The following is a 24,500-nucleotide window of genomic DNA, read 5'->3' on the forward strand; positions in this document are numbered from 1 at the left end:
ATTTTTTTTTTCATGAAATATCCTCGTATCCAAATAAAGAAACGTGTCCACTCTGATCTGAGACGCGGAGAAAACAGAAAAGTTTGCTTCCCCTCTTTCATAGATCTCATTCTTTTGCTCTTATCTTGCTTCTTAAAGAGGCTAAACCAGCAACAGGAAGGAAGCGTTTGCACTGCAATGTGTGCCGGGGCTGTGTGTGTGTGTGTGTGTGTGTGTGTGTGTGTGTGTGTGTGTGTGTGTGTGTGTGTGTGTGTGTGTGTGTGTGTGTGTGTGTGTGTGTTACGAGCAGGGGGGAGGCAACTGGTGTTCAGCTTGAAACACTATGTCTTTGCACAACGTTCAAGGTTTTTAAGGCCGTTGTGTGCACATTCCTCATGCGATGACTGTGAAGTGGTCATTCAGAGCAGAACTATAAAACAAACTCCCCCAGGAGTTCTCTCCTCCTCCTCATTTGTTTTTCTTTCCCTCCTCTTTCCCTCGCTCTCTGGCCATCACCTGACTACTAATACCATTTAATCATTTTCGGCCCTCTCCCTGGATGTCCTGCCTGAGTCTGCGGACCATCCCCACTCCTCTTGATCTTCATGCTCAAGTCATTGTGTTGTTAAAGTGAAGTAAGTAAAGCCCCCCCCCACCCACAAGTTCCACATTTAGCATTGCAGGCACGCCCGTGTTTGACTTCAACTCCTCTCTGTTCACGATCACATGAGCATCAAGGTTTTTTTTTGTGTAAAATAAAATCTCGCACTGTGAACCATCTGCTTCCAGTGAGCTAATTTTAACCTCAAGAGTTCCTACATTTGATCCCATTAATCTTCAGTTTGGTAAAAAACAAACAAAAAAAAAAATATATATATTTTTATACCCCAGCTGTCAAACAGACAGAGAGAATGCAAGTTGCGGCTGTTTTGTCTTTATATGTGCGCGTGTGATCGGGGCACAACATGTTTGGGTCAGTTATCACACAGGAAGCACAGCTCAGTTAGGAGACGCCTCTTCCTGAGTTCCTGTGCCAAACCACTGCCAGCGTCTCTGCCTGCAATAGGACCTCTCATTTTCAACTTCCTATGATGCGCGCAGTCATTTGGCAACGTCAACACGGGACCCAAGTGAAATGGAGATTAGTTACCCTCTTGAAAGCACTGTACACTTTTCAAGTCGGCGAGGACTCACTAATATTCTGTCAATGCCTGATTTCAGGAGAAGTTAAAGCAGAAAAAATAGAATTTTGGATTTAACAAACTGGATCTAACTCATTTTTTAAGTGATTCAGTGGTTTCAGCTTTGCAAATGTGAATGTTTGCTGTTTTTCTTAGGTTTCCATGAAAGTATATGAAGTAGCTTTTGAGCCTCGGGCCTGTTGGTTCATCTAAAAAGACCCAAAACAATTGGAAGATATTATGTTTATCTTTGATAAAATGTTATAACCCATTTTTTCCCCCTTTTTTTAAATAATTGTCTACGAAAATGATACGTTGTTTCTCATCAATGGCAAATCACAGATATGTTTAAATGAACTCAAATTAATCCCAGACTTTGACCGTGTTTTCTCGTTAACTTATTTGTTCAACATAATGACCTTAAAGCCACTTTCCGCTACCATCTGAAGGCCCGGGGTCCGGATGTACAGTACGGCAAACCGTCTTACTGTTTAGTGGCAGTACATGTAGCAGAAAACATGAAGGGAGCAGCTTGCGTTTTGATGTCGCGGCCTAACAGAACACCAGTATGTTGGACATTTTCCCGTCTTTGACTTGTGGCCACTGCTCGCTGCCATTGTGTCATGTGCATATGCTCATTGTTAGTGTGCCCCGCAGCCAGGCGCTTCTATAGAGGACTCTCTGACAGTAGAGAGGCTTTGTTCATCAGCACTCCGGTCACATAGGTTTGTCTCTGTGGCCTTGGCACTGGGATCTGAGTCTGTGAAGAGGCTGCCAGGCCCCTAAGGACACTGATAAGCCCCCATAACATTCATTCCCCAGTTTGCGCGCGTGTGAGAGAGAGCGAGAGACTCAGCGACCGAGATAGAACGAGCGTGGGTGTGTTTGACAGAAAGGGGCAGAGAGTGTGTGTGTGTGTGTGTGTGTGTGTGTGCGTGAACTAGGCCAGGCTGATAACAGTATGGAAAGTGAGGGAGGCACTGATAAGCCCCTCCTGTTGCTTGGGGTAATATGGTGTGTGTGTGTGTGTGTGTGTGTGTGTGTGTGTGTGTGTCATAGGCTACCTTTGGGGACAGAGAGAGGGGGGAGGAGGACATTGGAAATCAGAGAAATGGAGGTGGTGGTCACAACACAGCCCTGTTTTCACAACCATCCTGGTGTGCACATGTGCGAGTGGTGGTTTAGCCTTCATCTAAAGTAAATCATATTTTTCATAGGCATTTTTCTGGGATAGGAACTTTCATACACGTGTCATACTGAAACTCGCACTCCTTCAGTGCACTTTCACTTTCCCTTCAGCACATGTCATGCAACACAGAGCCTCACGAAGAGATCACAGCATTTGTCTCGAGTTGTTTTTAGTATTTTTAATGGGTCTGTTAAATGGAATACAAAGCTCGAGGCCTACCTTGTGTTTAGAGCAGGTTTCTGTACGTGGCGGAGCAGCAACTGCTTGGAGGATCCAAGAGAGAGACGGAAATTGCTCTCATCCCTTTTGGCACACCTTCATCTGCTCACAGTAGACCTGACCCTGGATCAGTTTCTTTCAGCAGGTTTGCAGTCAGTGTAAAAAAAAAAGTGACTCACTCATTACGTGACTCACAACATGATTTTGTTTTCCTGTTCCCTTCAGTCCTTGTCAGAATATTGCTTCCTCTTCTTTTTTCTCTCTGTCAGGGAACTGCCCCCTCTGTGACATCCGATTGGTTACCTGTGTTGTGAGTCAAGGTAACCCATAGTGACCATTGTCAGTGTGGAGCAAATGTAAACACGGGCGTATTTGCAATGTAAAGCAGCAGAGAGACAAGCATCTGATCTGCAAACAGCCTGTCCTTTGTATGTGGGTGAGGCAGCCGGTGGATGTGTGTGATGATCTCGACAAAAAAACAACATATTAAATCATCAGGGCTGCTTCAACGAAAACTGTATTAGATTTCCAACAATTTGAAGCTCCGTTTGGTTGCCTTGCACAGCTAATGTTAACATATAAGACTGTAGATATAATAGAGATAATAAAAAGGGCAAAAAGACAAGCGCACACAGGCAGGTAAACACATGAAGTACTTTCTCCAGTCCCTGGTGCTCTCTAGTGGCAAAACCCTGCAGCAGCAGCAGCCTGAACAGCAAGTCTGATTCCAACCCTCGCCCACCTCCCTGGTTCTCTCCCCCCCTCTCTGTTTTAACAGACACACAAATGGAACAGAAGCTCCTCTGACCATCCGTCCCGAGTGTTGTTCAGCGACACTCGGGGGTCTTTTACATTTCAATGTAATCAGTGTCACCGCTGTTCCATGGAAGTCATTAGCCCCTCTCATGAGAGGAAGGGCCTCCGCAGCCAGACCCGCTGTCTCTGTGTATCGCCGGTTGTGTAACTACCCCTTCTGTGAACTTCATCGCACGTCCCGCGATCGGGCTCAACCACATCACATCGGCACACAACTAGATCGATAAAAATGGGGAAAATGCGTGATCGTGCCTTTTGACAAAACCCACCATTTGATATGTTCTTTCCCGTCCTCGGGTGTTTATGCAACGACACAGTGACCTCGAGAGGATTTATGTGTGTTGTGCACGAATAAAAAGTGTTTTATCATTATTGTTATTATTAGAGTCAGATTAACTGCAAAGTTGGGTTTTGGAGGAACATAAGCCAGCAACAGCAGCGTGTATGAGCTCTATATATACCTCGCATGGAAGTAGATGGAGTAGATGTGATAAGAGAGTGAGAGAGGGGGGAAAAACTCTCCTTCATTCCTTCATTCCTCCCCCCCCACTTCGGCAACAGCAGGCAACTTCAAGAATGTGCTGGTTTGGCTCAAAAATAAGGTTAACTCCCATGATGTTTTTATAAAGTAGCAGAGGGCAGGGTGTGATTATTACAATGTGTGTGTGTGTGTGTGTGTTTCTGTGGGTTTGTGTGTGTTTTAAAGAGGGAGATGGAGGGTGGTATTGTTATTCAGAAGTGTTTCAATAGACCCCAAATTTGAGGTGAAAGTCAGTTTTGGTGCCTGTACTGGTCGTGCAATACGTTTATTTTTCTTATTCACTGCTGTGTCCACGACTAATAAATCACTTTTCATTTTCAATCTCGTTCTAGGGCCTCAGAGATTTGACATCACATTGTCCGACAACGTCCCCCTTTGGAACTGCAGGGACGAAATTGATTCTTTCTTTTTTTTCTTCAAGTGCTCCGGTGTCTGGTTTGTCAGTGTGATGACTTGTGTTTGGCCTCATCTGCACATGTGTACATCTGTAGAAGGGGCGTGATGAGCTGTGTTTTTGTGTCATTTATCAACTGTCCCTTCGAGTGGGAAATCAATTGTGTGTGTGACCAAAAACAGAACATCAAGTTAGTCAGGACCCTTCACACACACACACACACACACACACACACACACACACACACACACACACACACACACACGTGCGCGCTCACATGCTTACGGACACAGTCACACATGCGTTGATACCGAGACTCCAGCTCGCATACCTTTGTTTTGTGTTCTCCTAGGCGGTGCGTCTAAGTTTGAACGTGATTCAAGATTTTTCCCCTTGAAGTATTTCCATGGCTGAGCAACACACAGGCAAAACACACAGGCACACATGCACGTTCATGCTCATAATGAAAGCATATTTTCTTTGTTCTACCCAAATGTTAGCAGAAGCCATGCCAGACGGAAAGCTCTCCCCCTCATGGTATCAATCTGACTACATGTTCTCAAACCAAAAGGAAGCCAGCAAGACTTATATGTCAAGACTTGTGCATGTGCTCTTAAATTATTGAATATCTGTCAGCCAAAGTGTATTCAGATGACATCAAAAGACAGGGGGGGCGAGAGTTGAGGGCGGTAGAGGAGGTACAGAGTAACAGACAGCGATACATGTTCAGTGAATATCAGCTTGACCTCTAAAGGCTTGGATGGCAAACGATGCTATGCAGGACGGCACAGTGTGCAAGAAAGGGGCAAGGACAGGAACAAGTTCAAATATTTAAAAGTTAAGGTGAACATCATGTTGCTGGATACGCAAAAAAGGTCGGATAGAAGGATACAAACATTTTGAAAAGACGAATTGGAGAAAGTGAGAGCAGAGAGGGGCCAGACCGGCTCTGTTCACACCCCAAACCCCTGAGACCCAAAACCCCAAAACTATCGACCCACGGGGTTCAGCCATGCTCCAGCACTTTCCGAAACAGCGGGGAGGCCAGAACGAGCCATACGTGGTGTCCGAAAAAAACTGCACGTCCTGTACGTGTGTGTGTTTCTGTTTGGAGACACTGTGTGCGTTTCTGTGAGTGGCAGGACATGCAAGCCTCCGAGGGTCGATCCAGAGTTCAATGGGCTTAGTGAGTCCACAGTGTTTGTCGAGTGGAGAGAAACTCTGGGCCAAGCGAACACGCCGGGTTTATCAAAACCTCACGGCCGCTTTTGTTGCTAAATGGGGCTTCTTCTCTCATTAACCTTTTGGCATCCATCTGCCGCAAGTTCTCATCGCCGTTCTCTGGCTCCTCGGGGCAACAAAAGTGACATTGACTCTCTACGACTGACTGCTGTAGCTCACTTGTGTGAGAACCACGGAGGGTGAGAAAGTTGCACATATGTAAGAAGAAAGGAGCAAACGGCTTAAATCTGAATCTTCAATATTTACACACAAACTATTAATGTAGGTAAAAGTTTAATGTCAGTATCCACGAGACAGATACATCAGTTGAATCTCTGCTGGGACGGGGGAAAAGTGATCATTTACGAAAAGGAATGTACTGAATGTGATTTCTTTCAGTTGGGGCTGCTTACACCACCGGTGGATTTGATTTAATGGCAAACCACACTGAAATAGTTTGAGACCATATTGGAAGAAAAGAGGCAGAGGGGTTGTGGGATGAAGTGGAGACAGGCATGTAGCGAGAGAAAGGGTCGGGAAACTCGGGTAGAGGACTGAGATGAGGTAAAAAAAAAAAAAAAAAGGATAAAGGTCAGAAAAATAAAGAGGGTGAAGGCAAGGAAAGCTGATGAGGAGATGAGTCGACGAGGGGTGGTCACAGGACAGAGAGCTTCTTTGATGGCTAATGTGACATGCGTGACACTGGTTTAGCCCAAAGGAATATTCCCAGGTCAGAGCTCTGTTTGTGTGTGTGTGTGTGTGTGTGTGTGTTTGGGAGAGAGAAAAATAAAGAGATCACAGTAATGTTCTATGTTAGCGCTCACCATCACATGATGCCGCCTGCTGTCACACTTAAATCAAAACCACACAGACAAATGCGCACACACACACACACACACACACACACACACACACACACACGATAACAGGCAAAGCTAAAAGGCTTAAATGGTTTAAACTGTGTGTCAGAACTGATAATGGCTAGAAAATTTATGCTTTTCGGTCATTTCTTTTTTTCCTTTTTAAAAAGTACACCACTGACCTTTGCACCGTAGTTTTGTATTTATCATATTTATAATTTTATTTGTTGCAAAAAGAAAAACCTGTACCTCTCGCCATTTGGCTGAGGTACAGGTCAGCTCAAGATATTGTTGAGAAAATAGTCATATGAAACACATAACACAATATTGAACGGTATAATAAAAATGGCCGACCGGTCACCCAGCCTAAAACACACAACATCAGTAGTTCAGTAACTATAGCGGGAAAAATGACAATGGAGACAATACATTTAAAGGCACTAATGTGACAAATGATAAAAGTATGCAAAACCCCTCTCGGTACACACATACATTTTGAAAGGAATCAAAAAAAAATAGTCGTCCGAGTGTGGAATTGAAACATAAGACAGCATCACACTCAAATTATATAGAGTCCATGCAACGGTGAATTTATCACAAGATTCATAGCATCAAAGTAACATTCACGATCCAGACGGTGAGCCCGAGGAACTCGTTTCCGCTAATTGACCCCCGACCCCCGATTATACATAGCACTTGTGCTGAACTTTTCCCCGGCTCAGTCCTCAATATTTGGCTTTTTTCTCACACGTGTTATCCATGAATACAACTTTTTGAAGTGCACAGGTGCTTCTTTTTTTTCCTTCCTACTTGGACGTTAGGAGAGTGTGCAAGCGCGCCCCACGATGACGTTCAGAGTTTCGGGGTTAAAATAAGGGGCTGATTTCCAAAGTGAATGTCTTGTCTGTCATGAGCCGAAGGAGACTTCAGAGGCAGGACCTGGGCATGTATCCACGGTCAGTTCGCTACACTTCAATATCTGGTTGTCTGTTCTGCTGTCATATCTCCTCTTTTCTCCTCAATTTCTGGGCCTCGCTCTCTCCTCATGCCGTGGTGGATTTGTTGGTCATGCGGGAGTGGCTCTGGTCGGAGGCCCGTTCGGTGACCTTCATCTTCATGCACGACTGCTTCTCATCCAGCAACATCTCGGCCGGTAGGCACCAGCAGCACAGGCAGGACTAGAGCGGGAGAGAAAGACTGTAAGTAGGCCTGAAGGCTTTAAAACTCTCCTAAAGAAAGAGATGAAATAGGTGGTTCATTTTTTCTCTCTCCTTTTTTTTGTTTAGTGGTTCAGTTTTCTGAGCACAGGGAGTTGGAGTTAGATAAGAAGATTGTTCCGCATGAAGCTAGCCACCCGGCGCGCCTGGTTCAGAAATAGTCACATAACATATAAGGAAAGTGACCTGAAATGACTTCTGCTTGACATTATATGTAACATACAAAAGCATTTCTTTTTCTTTTTTAGTAAATTCAATTTGACATTTCGGGCTGGGGCGCCCTCCCAATTCAATGGTAGGGGAAACACTGTACATGCTACATACAGACATGAGAGCGATATCAAACTTCTCCTCTAACGTGCAGCGAAAAAACAAACAAACAACGGAACATGTTTTCCAAAATGTCAATCTGTTTCTCCCTCAGACATTTTTTTACTTTGCAGCGGAGTTGCTTACCCTGAAGCAGTTCTTGAAGCGCTTGCTGACCATGTAGAGGGCGATGGGGTTGATGCAGGAGTTGACAGATGCCATGTTGATGCCGATGTAGTCCAGCACCAGAAAGAAACTAAAAAGGATCACAGAGACATGTCAGTCCTCTTCCTAAAATCCATTCCGTTTTTTCCCCCCGTGCACTATGGGAAATGTACTTCCTTCCATACCTGAGCAGCTCACAGCGGTTTGGGTCCTTCTCATCATAGATGGTCAGCTTCAGGATACGGCTGAGGTGGAGAGGCAGCCAGCAGAGAGCGAAGACCAGGACCAGACAGAACACTGTCTTCGCCACCTCTCTCCGCTGAACCACGCACGCACAAAAACATCCATAAATCCCTGTATGGTAATTGCTTTGATGGTTTGAAACTGAAGTAGCTGCGGGGAAATCCTGGCCACAGAGCATTCTTACATTGTTTGACGCTGTGTTCTTTTTGGAAAATTAAAAGATTTAATGAATCCCTTCAAGTGGAAAATGCTTAAAACTCATAACCACGTTGTACTTTTTCTTAGACTTGTGTCTGAATATATATCTGTACAAGTCACTTTAATTCTAAACCTTCAATTCGAACATAGTCGGCAATGAATACCAGGCTCAATACGATAAATGCCATCGTCGTCACCTGTTTGAGATGATCACTGAGCGCGATCTGGACTCCGTTCTTTTTCCGCAGCATCTCACAGGTCATCAGGGTATAGAAGATAGCCGTGCAGGCCAAGGGGAGGCAGAAATATGCACTGAACAGCCACCAGTCCTTGGCCGATTTATAAAACTACAGAGAGAAAATAGGAGAACGAGACTGGATTATGCACCGGCATCTGCACTTGAGATCTAGGGTTAAAGGTGAAATGTTCAGGAGTAAAAATTAATGGGGCGTGCGGTATTCGTTGTCTGACACGGGCCAGAGAGGGGAGACTCAAGGGTGTGTCCCAAAATTCAGACATGTAGACTCGCATATAAAAAACAATTTATCGAAGTGCCTCGGCGGAATTGAAATCGCTCGTTGTTAACGTTAACACACACACAGGATTCATCTGTCAGCCAAGAGAGCAATAACTCCCGGAATGTACTTATTTTGTTTCTGGTCGACATCATTTCATTTTCTGTAAACTCGATTTGACCCTCATCTGGCCCTGGAAGCTGTCACAGCACGACTGTGAGTGAAGGTGCTTTTGTTTTAAGTGCAGTGTGCACATTCACACAAGACTCAGAGCAACTCGCACATCTGCATCTCTGTGCCTGCATGTTCCTGTGTGTGTGATATGTGCGTGCGCGTTCTCAGCGTGCGCAGCTGTGTCAACACGCACGTTCTTTCCTCGCTGTGCGTGTGTTTCGCCCTCACCTTCATTAAGTCGCTTTTCTGCATGGGGTGCAGCAAGCAGATCCTCAAGTGCTCTCCTTTGTAGTCCATGGTGATCATGTCAAAGGCTATTGCCTCTGGCACTGCCAGGATGATGGATAATATCCATATGAGCGCTATCTCGGTCGCCATCCACTTTGGAACGCCGATCCCTTTGATGCGGCTCCACGAGGCCACAGCGCGATACCTGGAAGTCCATCACATGTGCAATCAGTCCGCAAAACAAGTGATATTAAGCAAAGGAGCAGTTTGATATTTTGGGAAATGAATCAATTGCCTTTTCCTGCCGAGACTCAGTAGTGTAGATTAATACAGCTCTCATGTGGTAAATTATGTATCTAGAGCCAGGAGCTGGCTAGCTGTTGTTTTTACTGTTCCTTTTATTGGTGGATTAAATACATTAAAGTTAATAGTGGGCATATCTGTTTAGGCTTGCTTTCTCTCTTGCGACCAGTTTGCTAAGCTATCCGTCGTATGAGAGACATGAGAGAGTAAAGTAGTGATCGTTTCATTTAACTCTCGACAAGAGTCCAAATCCAAAATGTTGAACTATTCCTTTAGTAATTTCCTCTTAGATTGTAAGTTTAAAAGATATGCTGTCTGACTATGTTCATAAACCTCAACAGGATCGATCTTTTTTTCACATATTTCAGTATCAGACAAAACTGAAATAAATATTTACGAAAGTTTTAACTGTAACATACAGTGTAACAGAGTGTTCAGTGTAATTTTTAAAAGCTCACGGTGTAGTTGACAAGTGTCAATTTACACATTTAAAAGCAGCTAGTGGCAAGGTCAAAGGTTAAGTTTAGAGCAACATTTCTGTAATTTTTGACTATCATATTGTGAGGAAGTGGAAATAGAAGCTAACATTAGAAGACGGGGTGAGTTTTGGGTTGTCCGCTGGCCATGGCCCAGTTTACCTGTCGATACTCAGAGCACAGAGGCTCAGCACTGTGATCCCCACCGACGCTTTCTGGACGAACGGCACCATCTTGCACAGAGTCACGCCGAACGGCCAGTCTTCTGCCAGGAGCTGGAGACAGACAGAGGGAGGGGATGACTTGGTTTTGTCTGGCTCCGTGTTGTTTTTCTCAGCCTCAGACCATGTGTGCATGAACCTGAATTTATGGTTTTCTTTGAACATCCACACTTTTTTTCTTTTCTTTTCGGGGGTTTAATGTTTGAAATCTTTGCCTGCGGACACAGTGAGGCCTCAACCCAGAGAGGTACAGTAGCTTGTGGAAGACATAAAACAAACTAAATCTGCACACTATGGGTCTTTTTGTGCTCGCTTGCTTGCTTTAGGCCCTGTTGCTCCCCATACCACCCTGTGTCTCCTACCTCTGCTGTGGTATGCAACCGTGACCAGTTGTTTTAACATGCTTGCCCCATAACCCAAATGAAAAGATACTTATTTATTTAGTCTTCTCTCTTTCTCTCTTTCTCTCTCTCTCTCACACACACACACACACACACACACACACACACACACACACAAACACTCACACACGCACCTTCTTCTTGTTTGTTTGTGAGGACTAAGACATTCCTGGCCCCTAACCTAAAACTTATTCTATCCCGACCCCCCTAAAAATAATTGTTAACCCTTAAACAACCCTCAGTCACAAATTGAAGAGCGGTATAATGGTCTAACAGGACTCCACAAGGATAGATGTACAAGTACGCGTATAAACACTCCCCCGAAACACACACAAATTGAACCCGACAGATAATAACATGCCGGAGACACAAGGGGACATAGTGGGGGCTTAGAATCCAGTAAAGTAATAACATGTAAAATCTACTTTGAAGCCCCCCTTTCAACACTGTGCATTTGTGCGCTCTGGTGTGCGTTAAGGGTTCAAAGCACAAAATACGGCCAAAGTATTTCAATATGATCTTAAAAGGTCATTTTGAATAACTTCAGACAGATATGGCACACAATAAGAGCGCAATAAAAATATCTTAAGGGAGATCTTAAGGGAGTTTAGAACTAAAAAATACTGTTGAGCTGAAAATCATTACAAACCTGATACTGGGCCTGTGCGGTGTCAGCGCTTTAGTCAGCCGTATTCTGTATCTTGACTCACCTTGTAAACATTAATGGGAATGCCAATGATGATGTGCAGCAGGTCCCCGAGCGCCAGGCTGGCGATTAGGATGTTTGGCCCGTTGCGCATGCACTTGTTCTTATAGATGATCCTCAGGAGCGTGGAATTTCCAATGATGCCGATGACAAACACCAAGCAGGACACCACCGTGTTGATGTACTTGAAGGTGTCTCGGATCTCTGTGGGTCCGGTGCACATGGGGGGTAGCCGGCGACGGGGCATTGTGATGTTGGGCCTGACTGGACTCTGCACATCCCGCTCGACAAGCCCGAGCCGCTGGGTGACGGCGAGAGGGTCCTGGGGGACTTGTTTCTTCGGCTCCAGCTGCCCACTGGCCACGAGGACTTGACCCGTCAGGAGGAGCAACTCCAAGCAGAGGAGACGAGTCTTCATCCTGGAGTTTGTTATGAATATGGCTTCTATTCAATAGGGCTGCAACTGATCCCCTTTGAATGTGCCTGGAATATAAAATTGCAAGAAAAGTATTGTCTGCAGGTCTGGTATGTGACAACAGGAATTTCCCCATATGAATGATGTTAAGCTCCGGGATTTATTATCTGACATTTTCTCTCAAATACCAGGCCTGCTCAATATAAACTCACAAATTAACTCACAATTACGTTCTGCAGACCCACCCTCTAGTTGCATTAAAATAACTTTTGATTCAGGAATTATGGAAAACAAAAAATAGATGGTGGGGTTTCCTTTTGGGGAGTTTGACTTTTTGGTATTTCAGCCTTCTTTCAACTTTCATTTGTGACAACAGTTCTGTGGCTTATGTCTACAATGTTGTTGCATATTAGGAGTTCCATTAACTCTGATTTTTTTTTTTTTTATGAAGAACATAAATCCTTACTAACCCTGCCAGGGCCTTGCTGAAGGGAAACAAAAGGCTCAGCCCCTGACTCACCAGCACAATCATTTCCATACAGCCCCTGCACCCATCAATAAATGTTGTACAGTCACGACAGCTTAAACATCTCACTTACCTTGCTCCTGACTGAGGGAGAAATTCTCCAATGTCTGTGCCTCTTGGATCAGACGACCCCAGTAACTGTCAAGCTCTCGGGGCGCAGAAAAGATCCCAAAGTGGAGGGATGCTGTTCCTGCAGTGACAGTGCAGTCATCTCCAACAGCAGCGGTCCTGTCTGTCACTTGTGTCAAAGTCCCCCCCGAAAAAAGAAGCTCCAGATCTGTGCTCCAGAACCTTGAGTCGGCTCCTCCGGTTGTCCAGTCCTCTCCAGCACTGGCTGCTGAGTGTCGGTGTAAACAGTATCAAGAGTCTGCTGAGTTGATCCCTGTCCTCCAACCCCTCCTCTTTCTTTGTAGAAGAGGGGGTGGAGGAAGACCAGGACAGAGTAGGGCTGGCAGGATGTTAACAGGGTTTTTTTTTTTTTATATGGGTAAAACAATTCATCATTCTTTCATAATCTCTTACTTTTCACTTTTCACCCCCAATCACATTATCCATTAATACGTCTACAGGTATTGTCGATCATTTAATTAGTCCTATTAAAATATTAAAGGGGAAAATTATGCTCATATTCAGGAACATCATTTTGACTTGGGTTATTACATGGAAATGTTTACATGCTCTAATGCTCGGTAAACACGCGAGTTTTCCTCATGCTGTGCATTCCTGCAGCTCCTCTTCTCAGCCTCCGTCAGAAAACGATTGGTTTTGGGCCCTGTCTCTTTAAGGACCCTCTGCCGGTGAAGCCCAGTCTGTTGTGATTGGTCAACAGCTTCCAGCGGCGCATGTAGGAAGTTCTCTCGCTCTTGCTTTACCCGGATTTGTTCGGCGGCGGGGTTGAGGCCAGACCAGCCAGTAGACATGCTTGATCCACTTCTGTAATATGGTGATGTCACCATTTAATGAAATACAGGCTGGATTTCTTACGAGCAAGTTTTCTGTCGGAACTCCCTTTACTGCGAACATTCGGCATTATAAAATTTGTAGAGTTTACATACACAAAAATCCTACATAACACACTAGTGGAAAGGGAGAAAGTGAAAAAGCATAATATGTCTCCTTTAAAGTTTTACCCTTACTATCGTTCTCTTTGGTAAGTTAGGTAAAATAAAACCTTGTTACCACCATTGGATATTGAACCATTTCCCTTAATCTACATATTCACTCACTCAGACTTTATCAGGCCGAGTTTGCCCCCACTGATGCTCCTTGTAACAGTGTTATCTGTCCAATTTGTCTAAAGTATTTTCTGGAAATTGTTATCAGCGTTTTTTCTGGTTCGGAGGCCGTGCAACGTAACAATCTGGACAATAACAATCTTGACAATCTATCTAATGTAAAGACAGTGCCGTATGGATTCAGGGACTCAGGGAAATAGTGCACACGACACTCAGTGCAAGCTGTCTTTTGGTGTGTATCCTTTCTCTTTAAGACATTTAGGTGACTGTCGTAAAAATCAATGTGGTAATGATTTTACATTACTGACCTGAGGTGCGTCTCTCGTGTCTCGAGCACACCTGTATCGGCCCAGTGTCGATCCTCCCTGTGAGGCTCAAACTTTCTGAGAAGGCTTACTCCCCGGCCAGACGAGCATCAGAACCAGATGTGTCTTTCCCTTGATAGATTACCATCTCACTGTGGCCTTAACTGTTAGGCATTTTCTTCTACTGTTCTTGTGTTTCACAGGCAATAGACGTGGGAGCTTGTGAGAAAGAGATGTTTGTCTCCGGTAAGGCTTCTACGACAAAACCTCCTCTGATCCCGGAAACCTCGTGGAGCTCTCCTCCACATCGCATGGCCTTCATCAGTCACTGTCACAAGATCAAAAACTAAAACATCTCCATTGCTACAGAGCAAACTCCATCCTCTGATGGAGGCAATATGAATTCTAAAAGCTCCGCAACATTTCCAGGAAGTCCACCATGTGCTGAGATTTTTCTTTTTGTGTCAAACTACAACTTCCAAGCTCAATATTGAACCTTTGTTTAGATAATGGATTAGGTTGGATGCTAGAATATTAAAATGTTCCAGAGAGCTGAAACTAGAAACATCTGAACTCTGACAGCCTCTTTATCTTCTTAAATTATGCCTTTGCGCTGATGAAGACCGTGACCGGGGGCACCACATTTTTGGGTTGCCCGTCCATCTGTTAATCCCATTCTAGTGAACACAATTTTTTAAGAAACTCTTTCTTCAAATTTAGCACAATGTTCACTTGGATTCAAAAATGAACTGATTTAGATTTTGGCGGTCAAAGATACAGATGATGAGATAAGATAAGACTTAATTAATCCCACGCCAGGGAAACTCACTTGTTACAGCAGCATCGAGAGTCAAGGCATCAGGGAAGACGTAGAAAATCTTACAAAATATAAGAAAAAAACAATAAAAATACTTATTTTTATAGTCATTTTATCCTATGGTAATTATGACAACATTTCACACAAATATCTAACAGGTGACGAAGTGTAAACATTTTATAATCCGCTGACGAGTCACGAGTGCATTTTCAAATCTGATAACTGGACCACTCGCTTAATAGACTGAATAAGTTATGTAAAAAAAAAAAAAACTGTTTTTTTCTAAACTTGGCCTCTTAGATTTGTATTTAGAGTTACTGCGAGCTGAGTGCAGATCATTTCCACTCTCACTTATGAAATAGAAAGTCAGTTTCTCCAGTTGATTGGGATTAGTGGAATATCCAGCTCGAGGCCTTTTGTCTTCCGGCAACATTATCACCGCGTTGACAAGTGCGCCTTCTTTCCTGTTCGTTGCAGCTCACAGCCACAGTGTGATGGTGTGTGATGGTGTGTGAAACTGCGAAATGTTCGACGTGCCATGTGATGTGCAAAAGGCTATCGCAGCGTCTTGCCTTAGACTTGAGGAGCAGTGAGCGAGCCTTGTGAGAGGGAAAGCGACGCTCGGCCTCATGTTCGAGCCCCCGAGGCAACGGGCAACAATCGCTGAGAGCCTGCGACTCAGTAGCTCCGGTCTGTAGCGAAGAGAGTCGCTCTCTGTGATCGTTACATTAACATGACTTTCACGGCGTGAAAAAAAAGAAGAATATTTCGCTTTTGTCGGAACTGTCGGAGTAAAGTAATGAATAATGATAAACCTTACTTTTGCTGTAGAGTTATTAGTAAAGTCATGTGATTACTTTTCTCTTGTCCCCTCTTTTTTATCAAGTAACTTGCCCCAAACTGCTCAGAAATATAAGAATATTGCTCAAACAGTTCATCTGACTCTGCTGGGTCGTGGCCTGTACTTTCGAGACATAGCTGCCACTCAAACTCATGTTTTACTTGCTCCCATATGCCAGCGACTGGTGTTCTCACAAACAAGCTTTTACAACCGAAAACAAAGAAGGGCTCACCCATTCCCTCTCAGTATTGTGTCCTTTTTTCCCGAAAATCTGTTGCCAGTGCTAGTTAATGTGTGGAAAGCCCCCCCCCCCCTTCCCCCCCACCCCCTTTGAAAGCAGAAAATCGTCTTCAGATATAGCATATCTGACAAGTACAAAGAGCCGATAGTTGTGTGAACAAGTGGGGGATTCATCGCCTCTCTGTCAACAAGAGGGCACCTTGCCTGACACACAACACGGCCCTTCAGAGTTTGCTCTGAATATAGGACTTATATGGCTCATGCCCACTGCTGTGTTTTTATGCATGTAAAAAACATTGTTTGGGGCTGGGGGGGTGGGGGGCAAAGGTTACGGATGACCCCGGGCCAAAGACCGGGATGGATGCACAAGGCCCTCCTCCCCGTGCACATAATCTGAATCTAAACACGTGCGGAGGAGGAAGGATGGTTTTTGTGGCGTTCCGCCGCAGAGAAGATGTCTGGCACAACTGTTGAGCCCTGTTCGGACCCGGTCTTAACATCTGTCTCAAGCGATCCCGTCACAAGCGGTCAGCTCCAAGTCTGCCGGCCCACAGTCAGCGCTTGTAAGCGTGAGAGCAGCAAGAGGGAGAGCAGCAGAGCCGGGGGCTGAGTGAATCAATGCTCTGCGTGCAGCGCTACGAAAATTAGATTTGACTCATAAAAAAGAAAGAAAGAAAAGGAAATCAACATGTGGTGTTCTCAATCTCAATATTGTGTTGGCGGCCATGAATAAATCAATGTATGGGAAACACTGAGAAGTGTAAAAACAATTTTTGGGGTCCGATGGAACAGATGGATGTTGAAAAAAATCTATATTTTCAAAGACGCCAAAGGGGGCTCGTCCCGAGACATCCTGGACCAAGAGAAATGATCTAAACACCCGGACTACCTAGACCTCGCTGAACAGGGCAACCAACCGCTGCGATTGGCCCTTGACTTTGTTTTGAATATCTCCGGGCTTCAGCCAGCGCTGCTGTGGTAGCTGAAGCAGCGAGAGAGGGGTCAGGAAGAGATAGTTGTAGGTATAATGAAGAGAGAGAGAGAGAGAGAGAGAGAGAGAGAGAGAGAGAGAGATGTAGGAGAGAAGAAGGACAGCTGCCAACATGCTGCTGTGGAAGATTGACAGCAAACACCGAGCACTTGTCAATTAAAATATTTGCAGTGGAGCTGGGGGTGGGTGGGTGATGGTGGCGGTGCTGGAGGGGATGTGTCTCTGGCTACAGTGCCTGAAGAAGTTGGGAAAAATGCTGCGCCCCTTTTTGGTTAAAAAAAAGACTGCGTCGAAACAGAGATGTTCAGAAACAGTGACAGTCACTGTGCGTGTGTGCTCCAGTCTTCAGGAGATCAGAACAAGCTTTTTAAAAATACAGTTAAACTTGCCGCAAAGCGGTGACTTCTCTCATCCCGTCAGTGGACGAGTCGGTCTTCCTGTTTGGATTGAGCGTGAGCTGCCGGCTGCACAGCTGACTGGTTGAATGGATCCATTGCTCCTGTCGCTGTTGGTGCTCCTTTCAGTATCTGTCCGGGACACTTTTGGTTGGTAAATCTGTGTTTAAATAACTGAAAAGTGGGCCTGCGCATCGGCCAGTGGCGAGTTAATGAGTTGGCCAAAGCCGCGCCGTGCTGCACGTGGGTCGAGCGGCTCTGTGAAAATTAGCGCGTGCAGCGTGTCATTGCCAATCGGAGCCGAGACACTAAATACCCGTGACCGCTCCGGTTACATTCGACCCGAGTGTATTGTAACCTTTCACACCAAAGACAACGGTCAGATGCTGGGGAGGGTCAGTGGGGTTTTGCTGTCTGGTGTGAAAGGGCCTTGAGTTGTGAGTTAGTAGAGAAGCAATTATCTGCCCACTTTTATCAGATCTCTGAAGGAAGAATCCTCTTTCTCTGTTCCTCAAGTACCTTTGTCCCTTCATTTCTCTGCATCTTTCTCGGAATTTGTATTTGAGGAAAATTCAATTAGAGTTCCACTTTGAAAGGAAGTTATATTTCTAAATTTTCTGAATTGTCTTCGATAATATCATTGAACGGATGATTCTCTCTGATCATAGAATTTGAGGAAAATCATGGGGGATAAGACCTAAAAGAGTTCTTTTTTGTCACTGCTTGTTTCCCTGGTCACTGCTTTAGCTGGTGAGTTCATTTGCCGTGGACGTAATTCGTTGAGTTGGAAAGGCAGTTTTAGTGCGTGAAAGTCTTCAAGGACATTTTTTTTTATTTGGTCACAAAATATATAAGTCTGTCCTCAAATGAAGAACAGAGCAGTTTTGTTTCTGAAAGTCTTCCGTGTGTTTCCCATCTGCATCAAGGGCAGAGCACATGTTTTGACCAGCTGTGACGCCAGATGTGAGACTGGAAGTTTGAGGCCACAGAAAGCAGTCCAACATACATTTTCTTTTTTGCCTGGTTTAATTTACTGTAAGCTTACCCATTGAGATAAATTCAAACTTTAATACGGACCCCTAACCCTGTTTTCGGGCCCCGGAATTATTGAAGACGTTGATATTTGAGACTACATGCATCGTTTAGTCTTTTATTTATCTTATCTAGCAAGTCGTGGTGTTTAGATTATGCCTTAAACCCAGTCGTCAGATTACATGTGCATGCCAACTCTTGGTTTTGTCACCAAGGGTGCTTTAATGACTGGTACAGGGAGGGCTCCCGCTAACACATGAAGCATGTGTGGCTCAGAGACCGAAGTTAACCAAACAGTTTCAGTTTGCTTTGGAGGGTTGCAAGGTGAGGAGGGGGATCGGCTGTGGAGCGTTGGAAACACATTGTTCAACATGTGTCATGGGCCTGAGAAGTTGCATACCTCGACTAAGGCACCAGGCAATGTGGGTTAGCGTACCAACCTCTCCCCTCACTGAGCACTTTATTAGGAACACCACGCTGATCCTGGGTACTTCAAAAACACTCTCTCCGCGTGATAGATCCCATGAGATGTTGGAAAAGGTCCTTTGACATTCTGCTCCACGTTGATATGACTGCATCACGCAGTTTCTGCAGACTTGTCATTTCCTGTTCTACCACATCTCTGAAGCGCTCTATTGGGTGTAGAGCAGATCTAGTGACTGGGGAGGTCACTGAAGTTCACCGAAACCAGTTTGAGACGACTTGGTACCAAGAATCACACGATGGTCAAAGCTACTGAGATTTCCCTTTCCGATGTTTGATATGACCATTAACTGAAGCTCCTGATGTGTATCTGCATTGTTGTATCCATTGCCCTGCTGCCACATGACTTTGGGGTTGAGGGGTTTCAGATTTTGTTTGATCATCCGACAGCCCTTACGCTACTCTCCAAACGACCAATGTTTTAAATTGCGAGGCCACCAGGCATATTGTGATTACAGGGCTCTTCCACAATAGGACTTCCTTTGAGCTGCCATTACAGTTGCCTTCCTACGCAGCCAGGAGCTCGTTGTAAAATGCGTCCCATCTCTCCTTTCCCCTCTTGTGTCCCTTTTATCACCCACACCTTTTTTCCCCTCTCTATCCTCCCCTCTGCTGTCTTTTACTCTGGCACCGTCGGTGCTGCAGAGACGAAAACCAGAGGCTGTGGCCGTCTGACAGTGACAACATTAGTGACCAATGAAATAATTAAATCAAATGGCTACTGTACGCCCTGCATCTGCATTTGTGTGTGTTCACTATGTGTGTGTGTGTGTGTGTGTGTCGCCCTTAGGCCATCTTTCTCTTGGTCTTTCTCTTGGTCTTTCTCTCTGCGGTTGTCCTCCTGCGATAATGGCCCGCTTGACATCAGTACAACAGACTATTATGTGTGCATCTGCTGTCTAGAGAGCTTCCTCAATTTTGCCAAGGGAGCAGAGCAGTAGTAACACGCATCATTAATTGGGAGAAAATTTGGTTATTTTCTACAAGCGCCACATTGAGAGGATACAAAAAAAAACTGAAGAGAGTAATATATATCTCAAATACTGTGCTGCTGGTTAGGATACTTGTCTTTTTTTTACCAAGCTGGTTTATTACATTTGCACCTTCATGTTACCATGTTCCTCTGCACACTACTGGTAAGTGATTGTACTACAGCACTATTTCCACTGTTAATATTTCATGTAAATTCTTTAAAATGTATTATTCTTATTCTCTGTATTTTTTTTTACAATTCGTATATTTTACATTCATTTGTGTAGATATTGTATTTGTGTAGATATTGTATGCATTATCTCTTCCTATGCAAGTGTGCTGTGTGAAATGCGTCGCTGTTACACCGGAATTTCCCAGCTTGGGATAAATAAAGTAACTATCTATCTATCTATCTATCTATCTATCTATCTACTGTATTGTCCCATGATAGGATGCTGTTGGTCGGTAAGGGTGTTTGAATGGCCAGACTCGAGGAACCGCAGGCTCAAGAAACACAGACTCAGAGGTTGAGGAAATTATAAAAAAAATTGCAAAATGATCTGAAGCAGAGGTGCCGGGCCTGGCAGAGCTGGGCAGTCAGATAGGCGGAGCAAACAGCGTTTCCAAACCAGGGTTGTAGATGAATCAAAGGTTTGTCGGAGGGAGCAGGCGTCCGCGATGCAATGATATCATATTATCAGATTTCACACAGTGTGTGTTGCGCTTTCGTCGATGTTGCATGTGCTTTAAGTAGCGGTGGTTTTAACAGGTTTTAATGTCAGTGTGAAACAGTGAAGTTTTGTCCACACATGAACTCCTGCCCTGCTCCCATTTCATGGATCACTCCGACGGTTTCCCACCGCCTGCTTCCCTGGGTATATTATTTCTAACCCTGCTGCCTTCAGAGAGGATAGATCCATCTTTGCTGTCCTCGTCCATCCGTTCTCCTCCCTTGAAAGTTGCAGTGTTTATTTGACATGTGGCCACACACACACACACACACACGCGCACGTGCACACAAACACACACACACGAGATGAGGTCAGGACCTCCACCGAAGCCGCGCTTACCTTTTCAAAACACAATAACGTGGCCTTATCTGGTGAGGGCGAGAGAAGAGAGGAGCGGTGATTTTCCGTGTCCACATTCTGTCCTGGACTTGAGACTCTGCAGAAGGGAGAGAAAATATAAAGGATCCACTATGAGGAAATGTGACTTTTCCTGATTAAACTTATCCCTCCACCTCCCTCTGTTCTTCAGCAAATCTCTCACAGAAAAACTGGCTCCAAAATAATTATTACGCCCGAGCAGTGAATCTGTGATAGTTTTCACATGGTGTACGCAGTGATCGAGCGGCTCGGTGCATGCAATATGCCACAAAGGGCCCCTCTTTCCTTTCCTCACACGTCCCGCAGTCAGTCATCAGTCACCTTCATTTGCAGAACAAACTGAACGTATTTCCCCTTCCCCCTCCCCCACACACACAAACAACACATCTTTCTCTGTATTTCATGTTCTTGTCGTCTTTTAGATATTTATGGTGTTGTAAAAGTGGTGTGACTCTAAAATAAAGCCCACCCACAGCAAAACTGAGCAAGTGTGTCGATGTGATAATAAACAAGATAATAAAAAAAGAGTTGTCATTGTCAACACAAACAATGTCCTCACTGAAATAAGACAGTGCACTTAACTGGATTTCCGCAAGTCTTTCTTTTTTTAACTTGGTTACACTGAGTTCGGCGCCACTTGATTCATTTAATCATTTACTTGATTACCGTTTTACACTGGCATAACAAGGAGCAAATTTTCGCCCCTGTCACTGTGTGTGTGTGTGTATGTGTGTGTGTAAAAGTTAACTTAACAACGCAAGGATGGATTGTGGTGGGACAAATACAGTACATATAGCACGTAGATATGGTATATACAATGTGCTCGCAGGGTATGCATTGCCCCTCCGATGCTTTTCATTTTTCCACATCTCTTCTCGGCATGCCCTGAAGCATTTGTGTTGAAGTCAAAATTGTGTTCTAAATCATCACAGATGTTACTTGGTATGTGGTCATTATTGTGACTGTTTTCTTCACGACCTCCGCAAAGGAGGTTACATTTTTCATTTCTGCGCTGTCTGTTAGCCTCTCAGCGGGATTACTCAGAGAGTATACTGCACCAAATTCCTATGAAATGGGCGGATCCAGGATCTGTAGCATGACTAGATAGGGCATTAGCCTTGGTGGAGGTGTCAAAGGCAATTTTGATGGTTTGCCTGCTGCACCACCCAACACTAAAAATCCTCAGGAGAGCCCTATAGCTTGTTAAGGTATACAGTATTAAAGCCACAGTGTATAATTTTTAGGGCACCACTGATTCCATTTATGGTTTCCGGCAGTGCTGAAAATTCAACGCGAATGAGATATATTCTGGACCGTTTTGTGTAACAACCGAATTCAACACGACGCAGCAAACATGGCGACCTACACGGAGGTCGGTCCACCTCATGTTACTATATTTAACTCATTCAAAGTTGACGAAAAAACATTGGGTTCTTTGTTGCAGGTGATTATACATATATGAACACATAGTTATGGACAATATATTCAATTTCTGTGACTAAGTTCTCCCAAATATTACACACTGTAGCTTTAAGGGTACTCCGTTTAAAATGAATTCATTAGTGCTTTCCTATAGGCACAGCACAGTATACTTAATCCATGTAATTTGCTCGGCACAAGTAAATGGAATAATTCAAAACACAAACTACTTGACCTGTATTGCTTAAAGCTACACAGTTCCTAAAGTCAGTCTAACAGTTGTAGTTGGCCAATGCATGTCAACTTGGCACAGTAATTACATAACCGTAGATGCAGGTCACAACCCAGCCGTGCACATGTGCACATCATAGGTGAAACCAAATTGTTTTACCCTCCTGATCTTAAATTGGTCAATTTAATATATGTATTAATGTTTCATAAGTTGCTTTGATTCTGTATGAAATAATAATCTCCTCATTGTGTACTAGTTACTATTCGATGCTGCTTATCCTTCGAGGGTCGTGGGGGTGCTCAAACCAATCTGACATTTGGGCGGAAAAAGAACAACAAAATAAAACAGAACAATGAGCCGAAAAAACCCTTTGATAATATACACAGTGATCCGCTCCATTGTTTCTAAAAATACTTATCGTGGCAGCTTTTAATTTGCGCTACATGCCCCAAAATAATAGTGACAGCCATTTTGCCGGAAATTCGTCCCACATTCGTATGAAACGTGGGTCACATTAAACATGTGCATGTGAACATTTTGATGTGTTTTAAATTTGCCTTCTCCAAGGCTCAACAGCCGAACTGCAAGACAACAGGGAAACGTCATTAGGGAAACAGAGGACGGGAGACTATTGAGTTAGACCCTTCAGGGCATGTAACTGTATGGGAAAGGTCAGCTTTCATTTTGTTTGTCCCCCCTCCCCTCCTGTAATTGATTTGCACTCAGTACACACAGATACACACATACAGCATGTAGATTAGTAAATTGATAATGACGAATACTCCATTGACTCTCCACTTTCCAGTCCTGCAGATGTGCAGCTCACATGTGTATATGCTTACTGCTTGCTTTTGACATTGTCCTGCTGACAGTCACAACACACACACACACACACACACACAGTCACTCCCCATGTCGGTGGCGGTTTTTTTTGTTCTCATGGAGAGGAAAAGTAATGGGAGGCATGCATCGTCAATCTTGGTATTAAGACCCCATTCCTGAGTTAACCTACTTACAGCTTGTGTCTCTCCCCTCCATCCATCTAATATTGGCCCGTTACGATCAGAACGTCACAGGGCCATACAGAGTCATGTCCTCCTCTCTCCCGTTTCGCTCCATTCTGGGCAAAGACGAGGAAAAGTGATCATGTCGTGCAGCTGGATTCGACGTGTGAAATCGTGGTCCTGATCTGCATTGTTTATCCACTTCAATATTTCAGTGACAACTTGAGATATTCATTCGTGTCGTTTTCAGAAAATGAAGTAACTTTTTTTGTGTCTCACTCCTTTCCCAACAGTGTCAGAAAGAGAACTGGCCGGCTAAGCATGAATAGTATTAACTTATTTGTATATTTCAACTGAAGTGAATGCTTTGCATGTGCTGACTGAATAAAAACAAAACTGTCATTGATTTTTCACTGACCAAATCTGATAAAACCAATCAAGATAAAAGTCATTCTCCTTTACTAATTTCCCCCACTTAAATCAAGACAAATCCAGATGGGAAAGAACTGGAACACAAGTCAGAAAACAGATTTTTAATACTTTGAACATCCAAGGAGTAGCTGTACTGCAGATCAATATCAGAAGGATGTTCCTGATACCGTATGCATTCAGCATATCAAACCCCTCCGGAAGGGAAATCGCAGTCAGTGCACAAACATGTGATGTGTTTTTCATGATCGAGTCCCACTTTGGAGTGTCACATCCACACATGCGCACGCTTCGCGCACGTGCACACAACACACACACACACACAGGGGGGTCCCTGTTGACCTTATAACAGGCCTCAAATTGGCTTCAGCAGCCCTCCTAAATATTAACATATCACATGTAGTGTGCATGAAAGATTGCTCTCGGTGTGTATGCGCCGACCATGAAAGAGAAAGCAAAAAAAATAGTGCCGCCGCTGTGTGAGCGGAGGTCAAACGGC

The 24,500-nt window shown here is 44.3% G+C and overlaps 1 protein-coding gene across 3 annotated transcripts; it reads right to left on the reverse strand.

The window, feature by feature from the left end:
- Positions 1-6,595: 6,595 nt before the first annotated feature.
- On the reverse strand, positions 6,596-23,762 carry ednrba (endothelin receptor Ba). Of its 3 annotated transcripts, none has more exons than XM_035635333.2 (10): positions 23,585-23,762; positions 20,879-20,975; positions 12,571-12,831; positions 11,561-12,039; positions 10,391-10,503; positions 9,450-9,654; positions 8,730-8,879; positions 8,277-8,410; positions 8,074-8,182; positions 6,596-7,578 (listed from the first exon to the last, which is right to left on the reverse strand). In XM_035635333.2, the coding sequence occupies exons 4-10, from the start codon at positions 11,972-11,974 to the stop codon at positions 7,444-7,446; spliced, it is 1,260 nt and encodes a 419-aa protein (XP_035491226.1). In that variant the 5' UTR covers positions 11,975-12,039; positions 12,571-12,831; positions 20,879-20,975; positions 23,585-23,762; the 3' UTR covers positions 6,596-7,443. The 3 variants fall into 3 exon arrangements, with proteins under 3 accessions (XP_035491226.1, XP_035491225.1, XP_035491229.1); XM_035635332.2 differs by having other exon boundaries at positions 12,571-12,834; XM_035635336.2 differs by lacking the exons at positions 20,879-20,975; positions 23,585-23,762 and having other exon boundaries at positions 11,561-11,975; positions 12,571-15,991.
- Positions 23,763-24,500: the final 738 nt, after the last annotated feature.

This window comes from Scophthalmus maximus, chromosome 5, assembly GCF_022379125.1.
Source record: "Scophthalmus maximus strain ysfricsl-2021 chromosome 5, ASM2237912v1, whole genome shotgun sequence".
Classification (NCBI taxonomy): Eukaryota; Metazoa; Chordata; class Actinopteri; order Pleuronectiformes; family Scophthalmidae; genus Scophthalmus; species Scophthalmus maximus.

Bases quoted from the DNA above. Each gene is read 5' to 3' on its own strand.
- ednrba (XM_035635333.2), bottom strand. From the start codon at position 11,974: ATGAAGACTCGTCTCCTCTGCTTGGAGTTGCTCCTCCTGACGGGTCAA. The intron at 10,504-11,560 runs GTGAGTCAAGAT...GTCTGTCTCCAG, and splicing joins TTCCCATTAATGTTTACAAG to CTCCTGGCAGAAGACTGGCC. The intron at 8,183-8,276 runs GTATGGAAGGAA...GATCCTTTTTAG, and splicing joins AACCGCTGTGAGCTGCTCAG to TTTCTTTCTGGTGCTGGACT.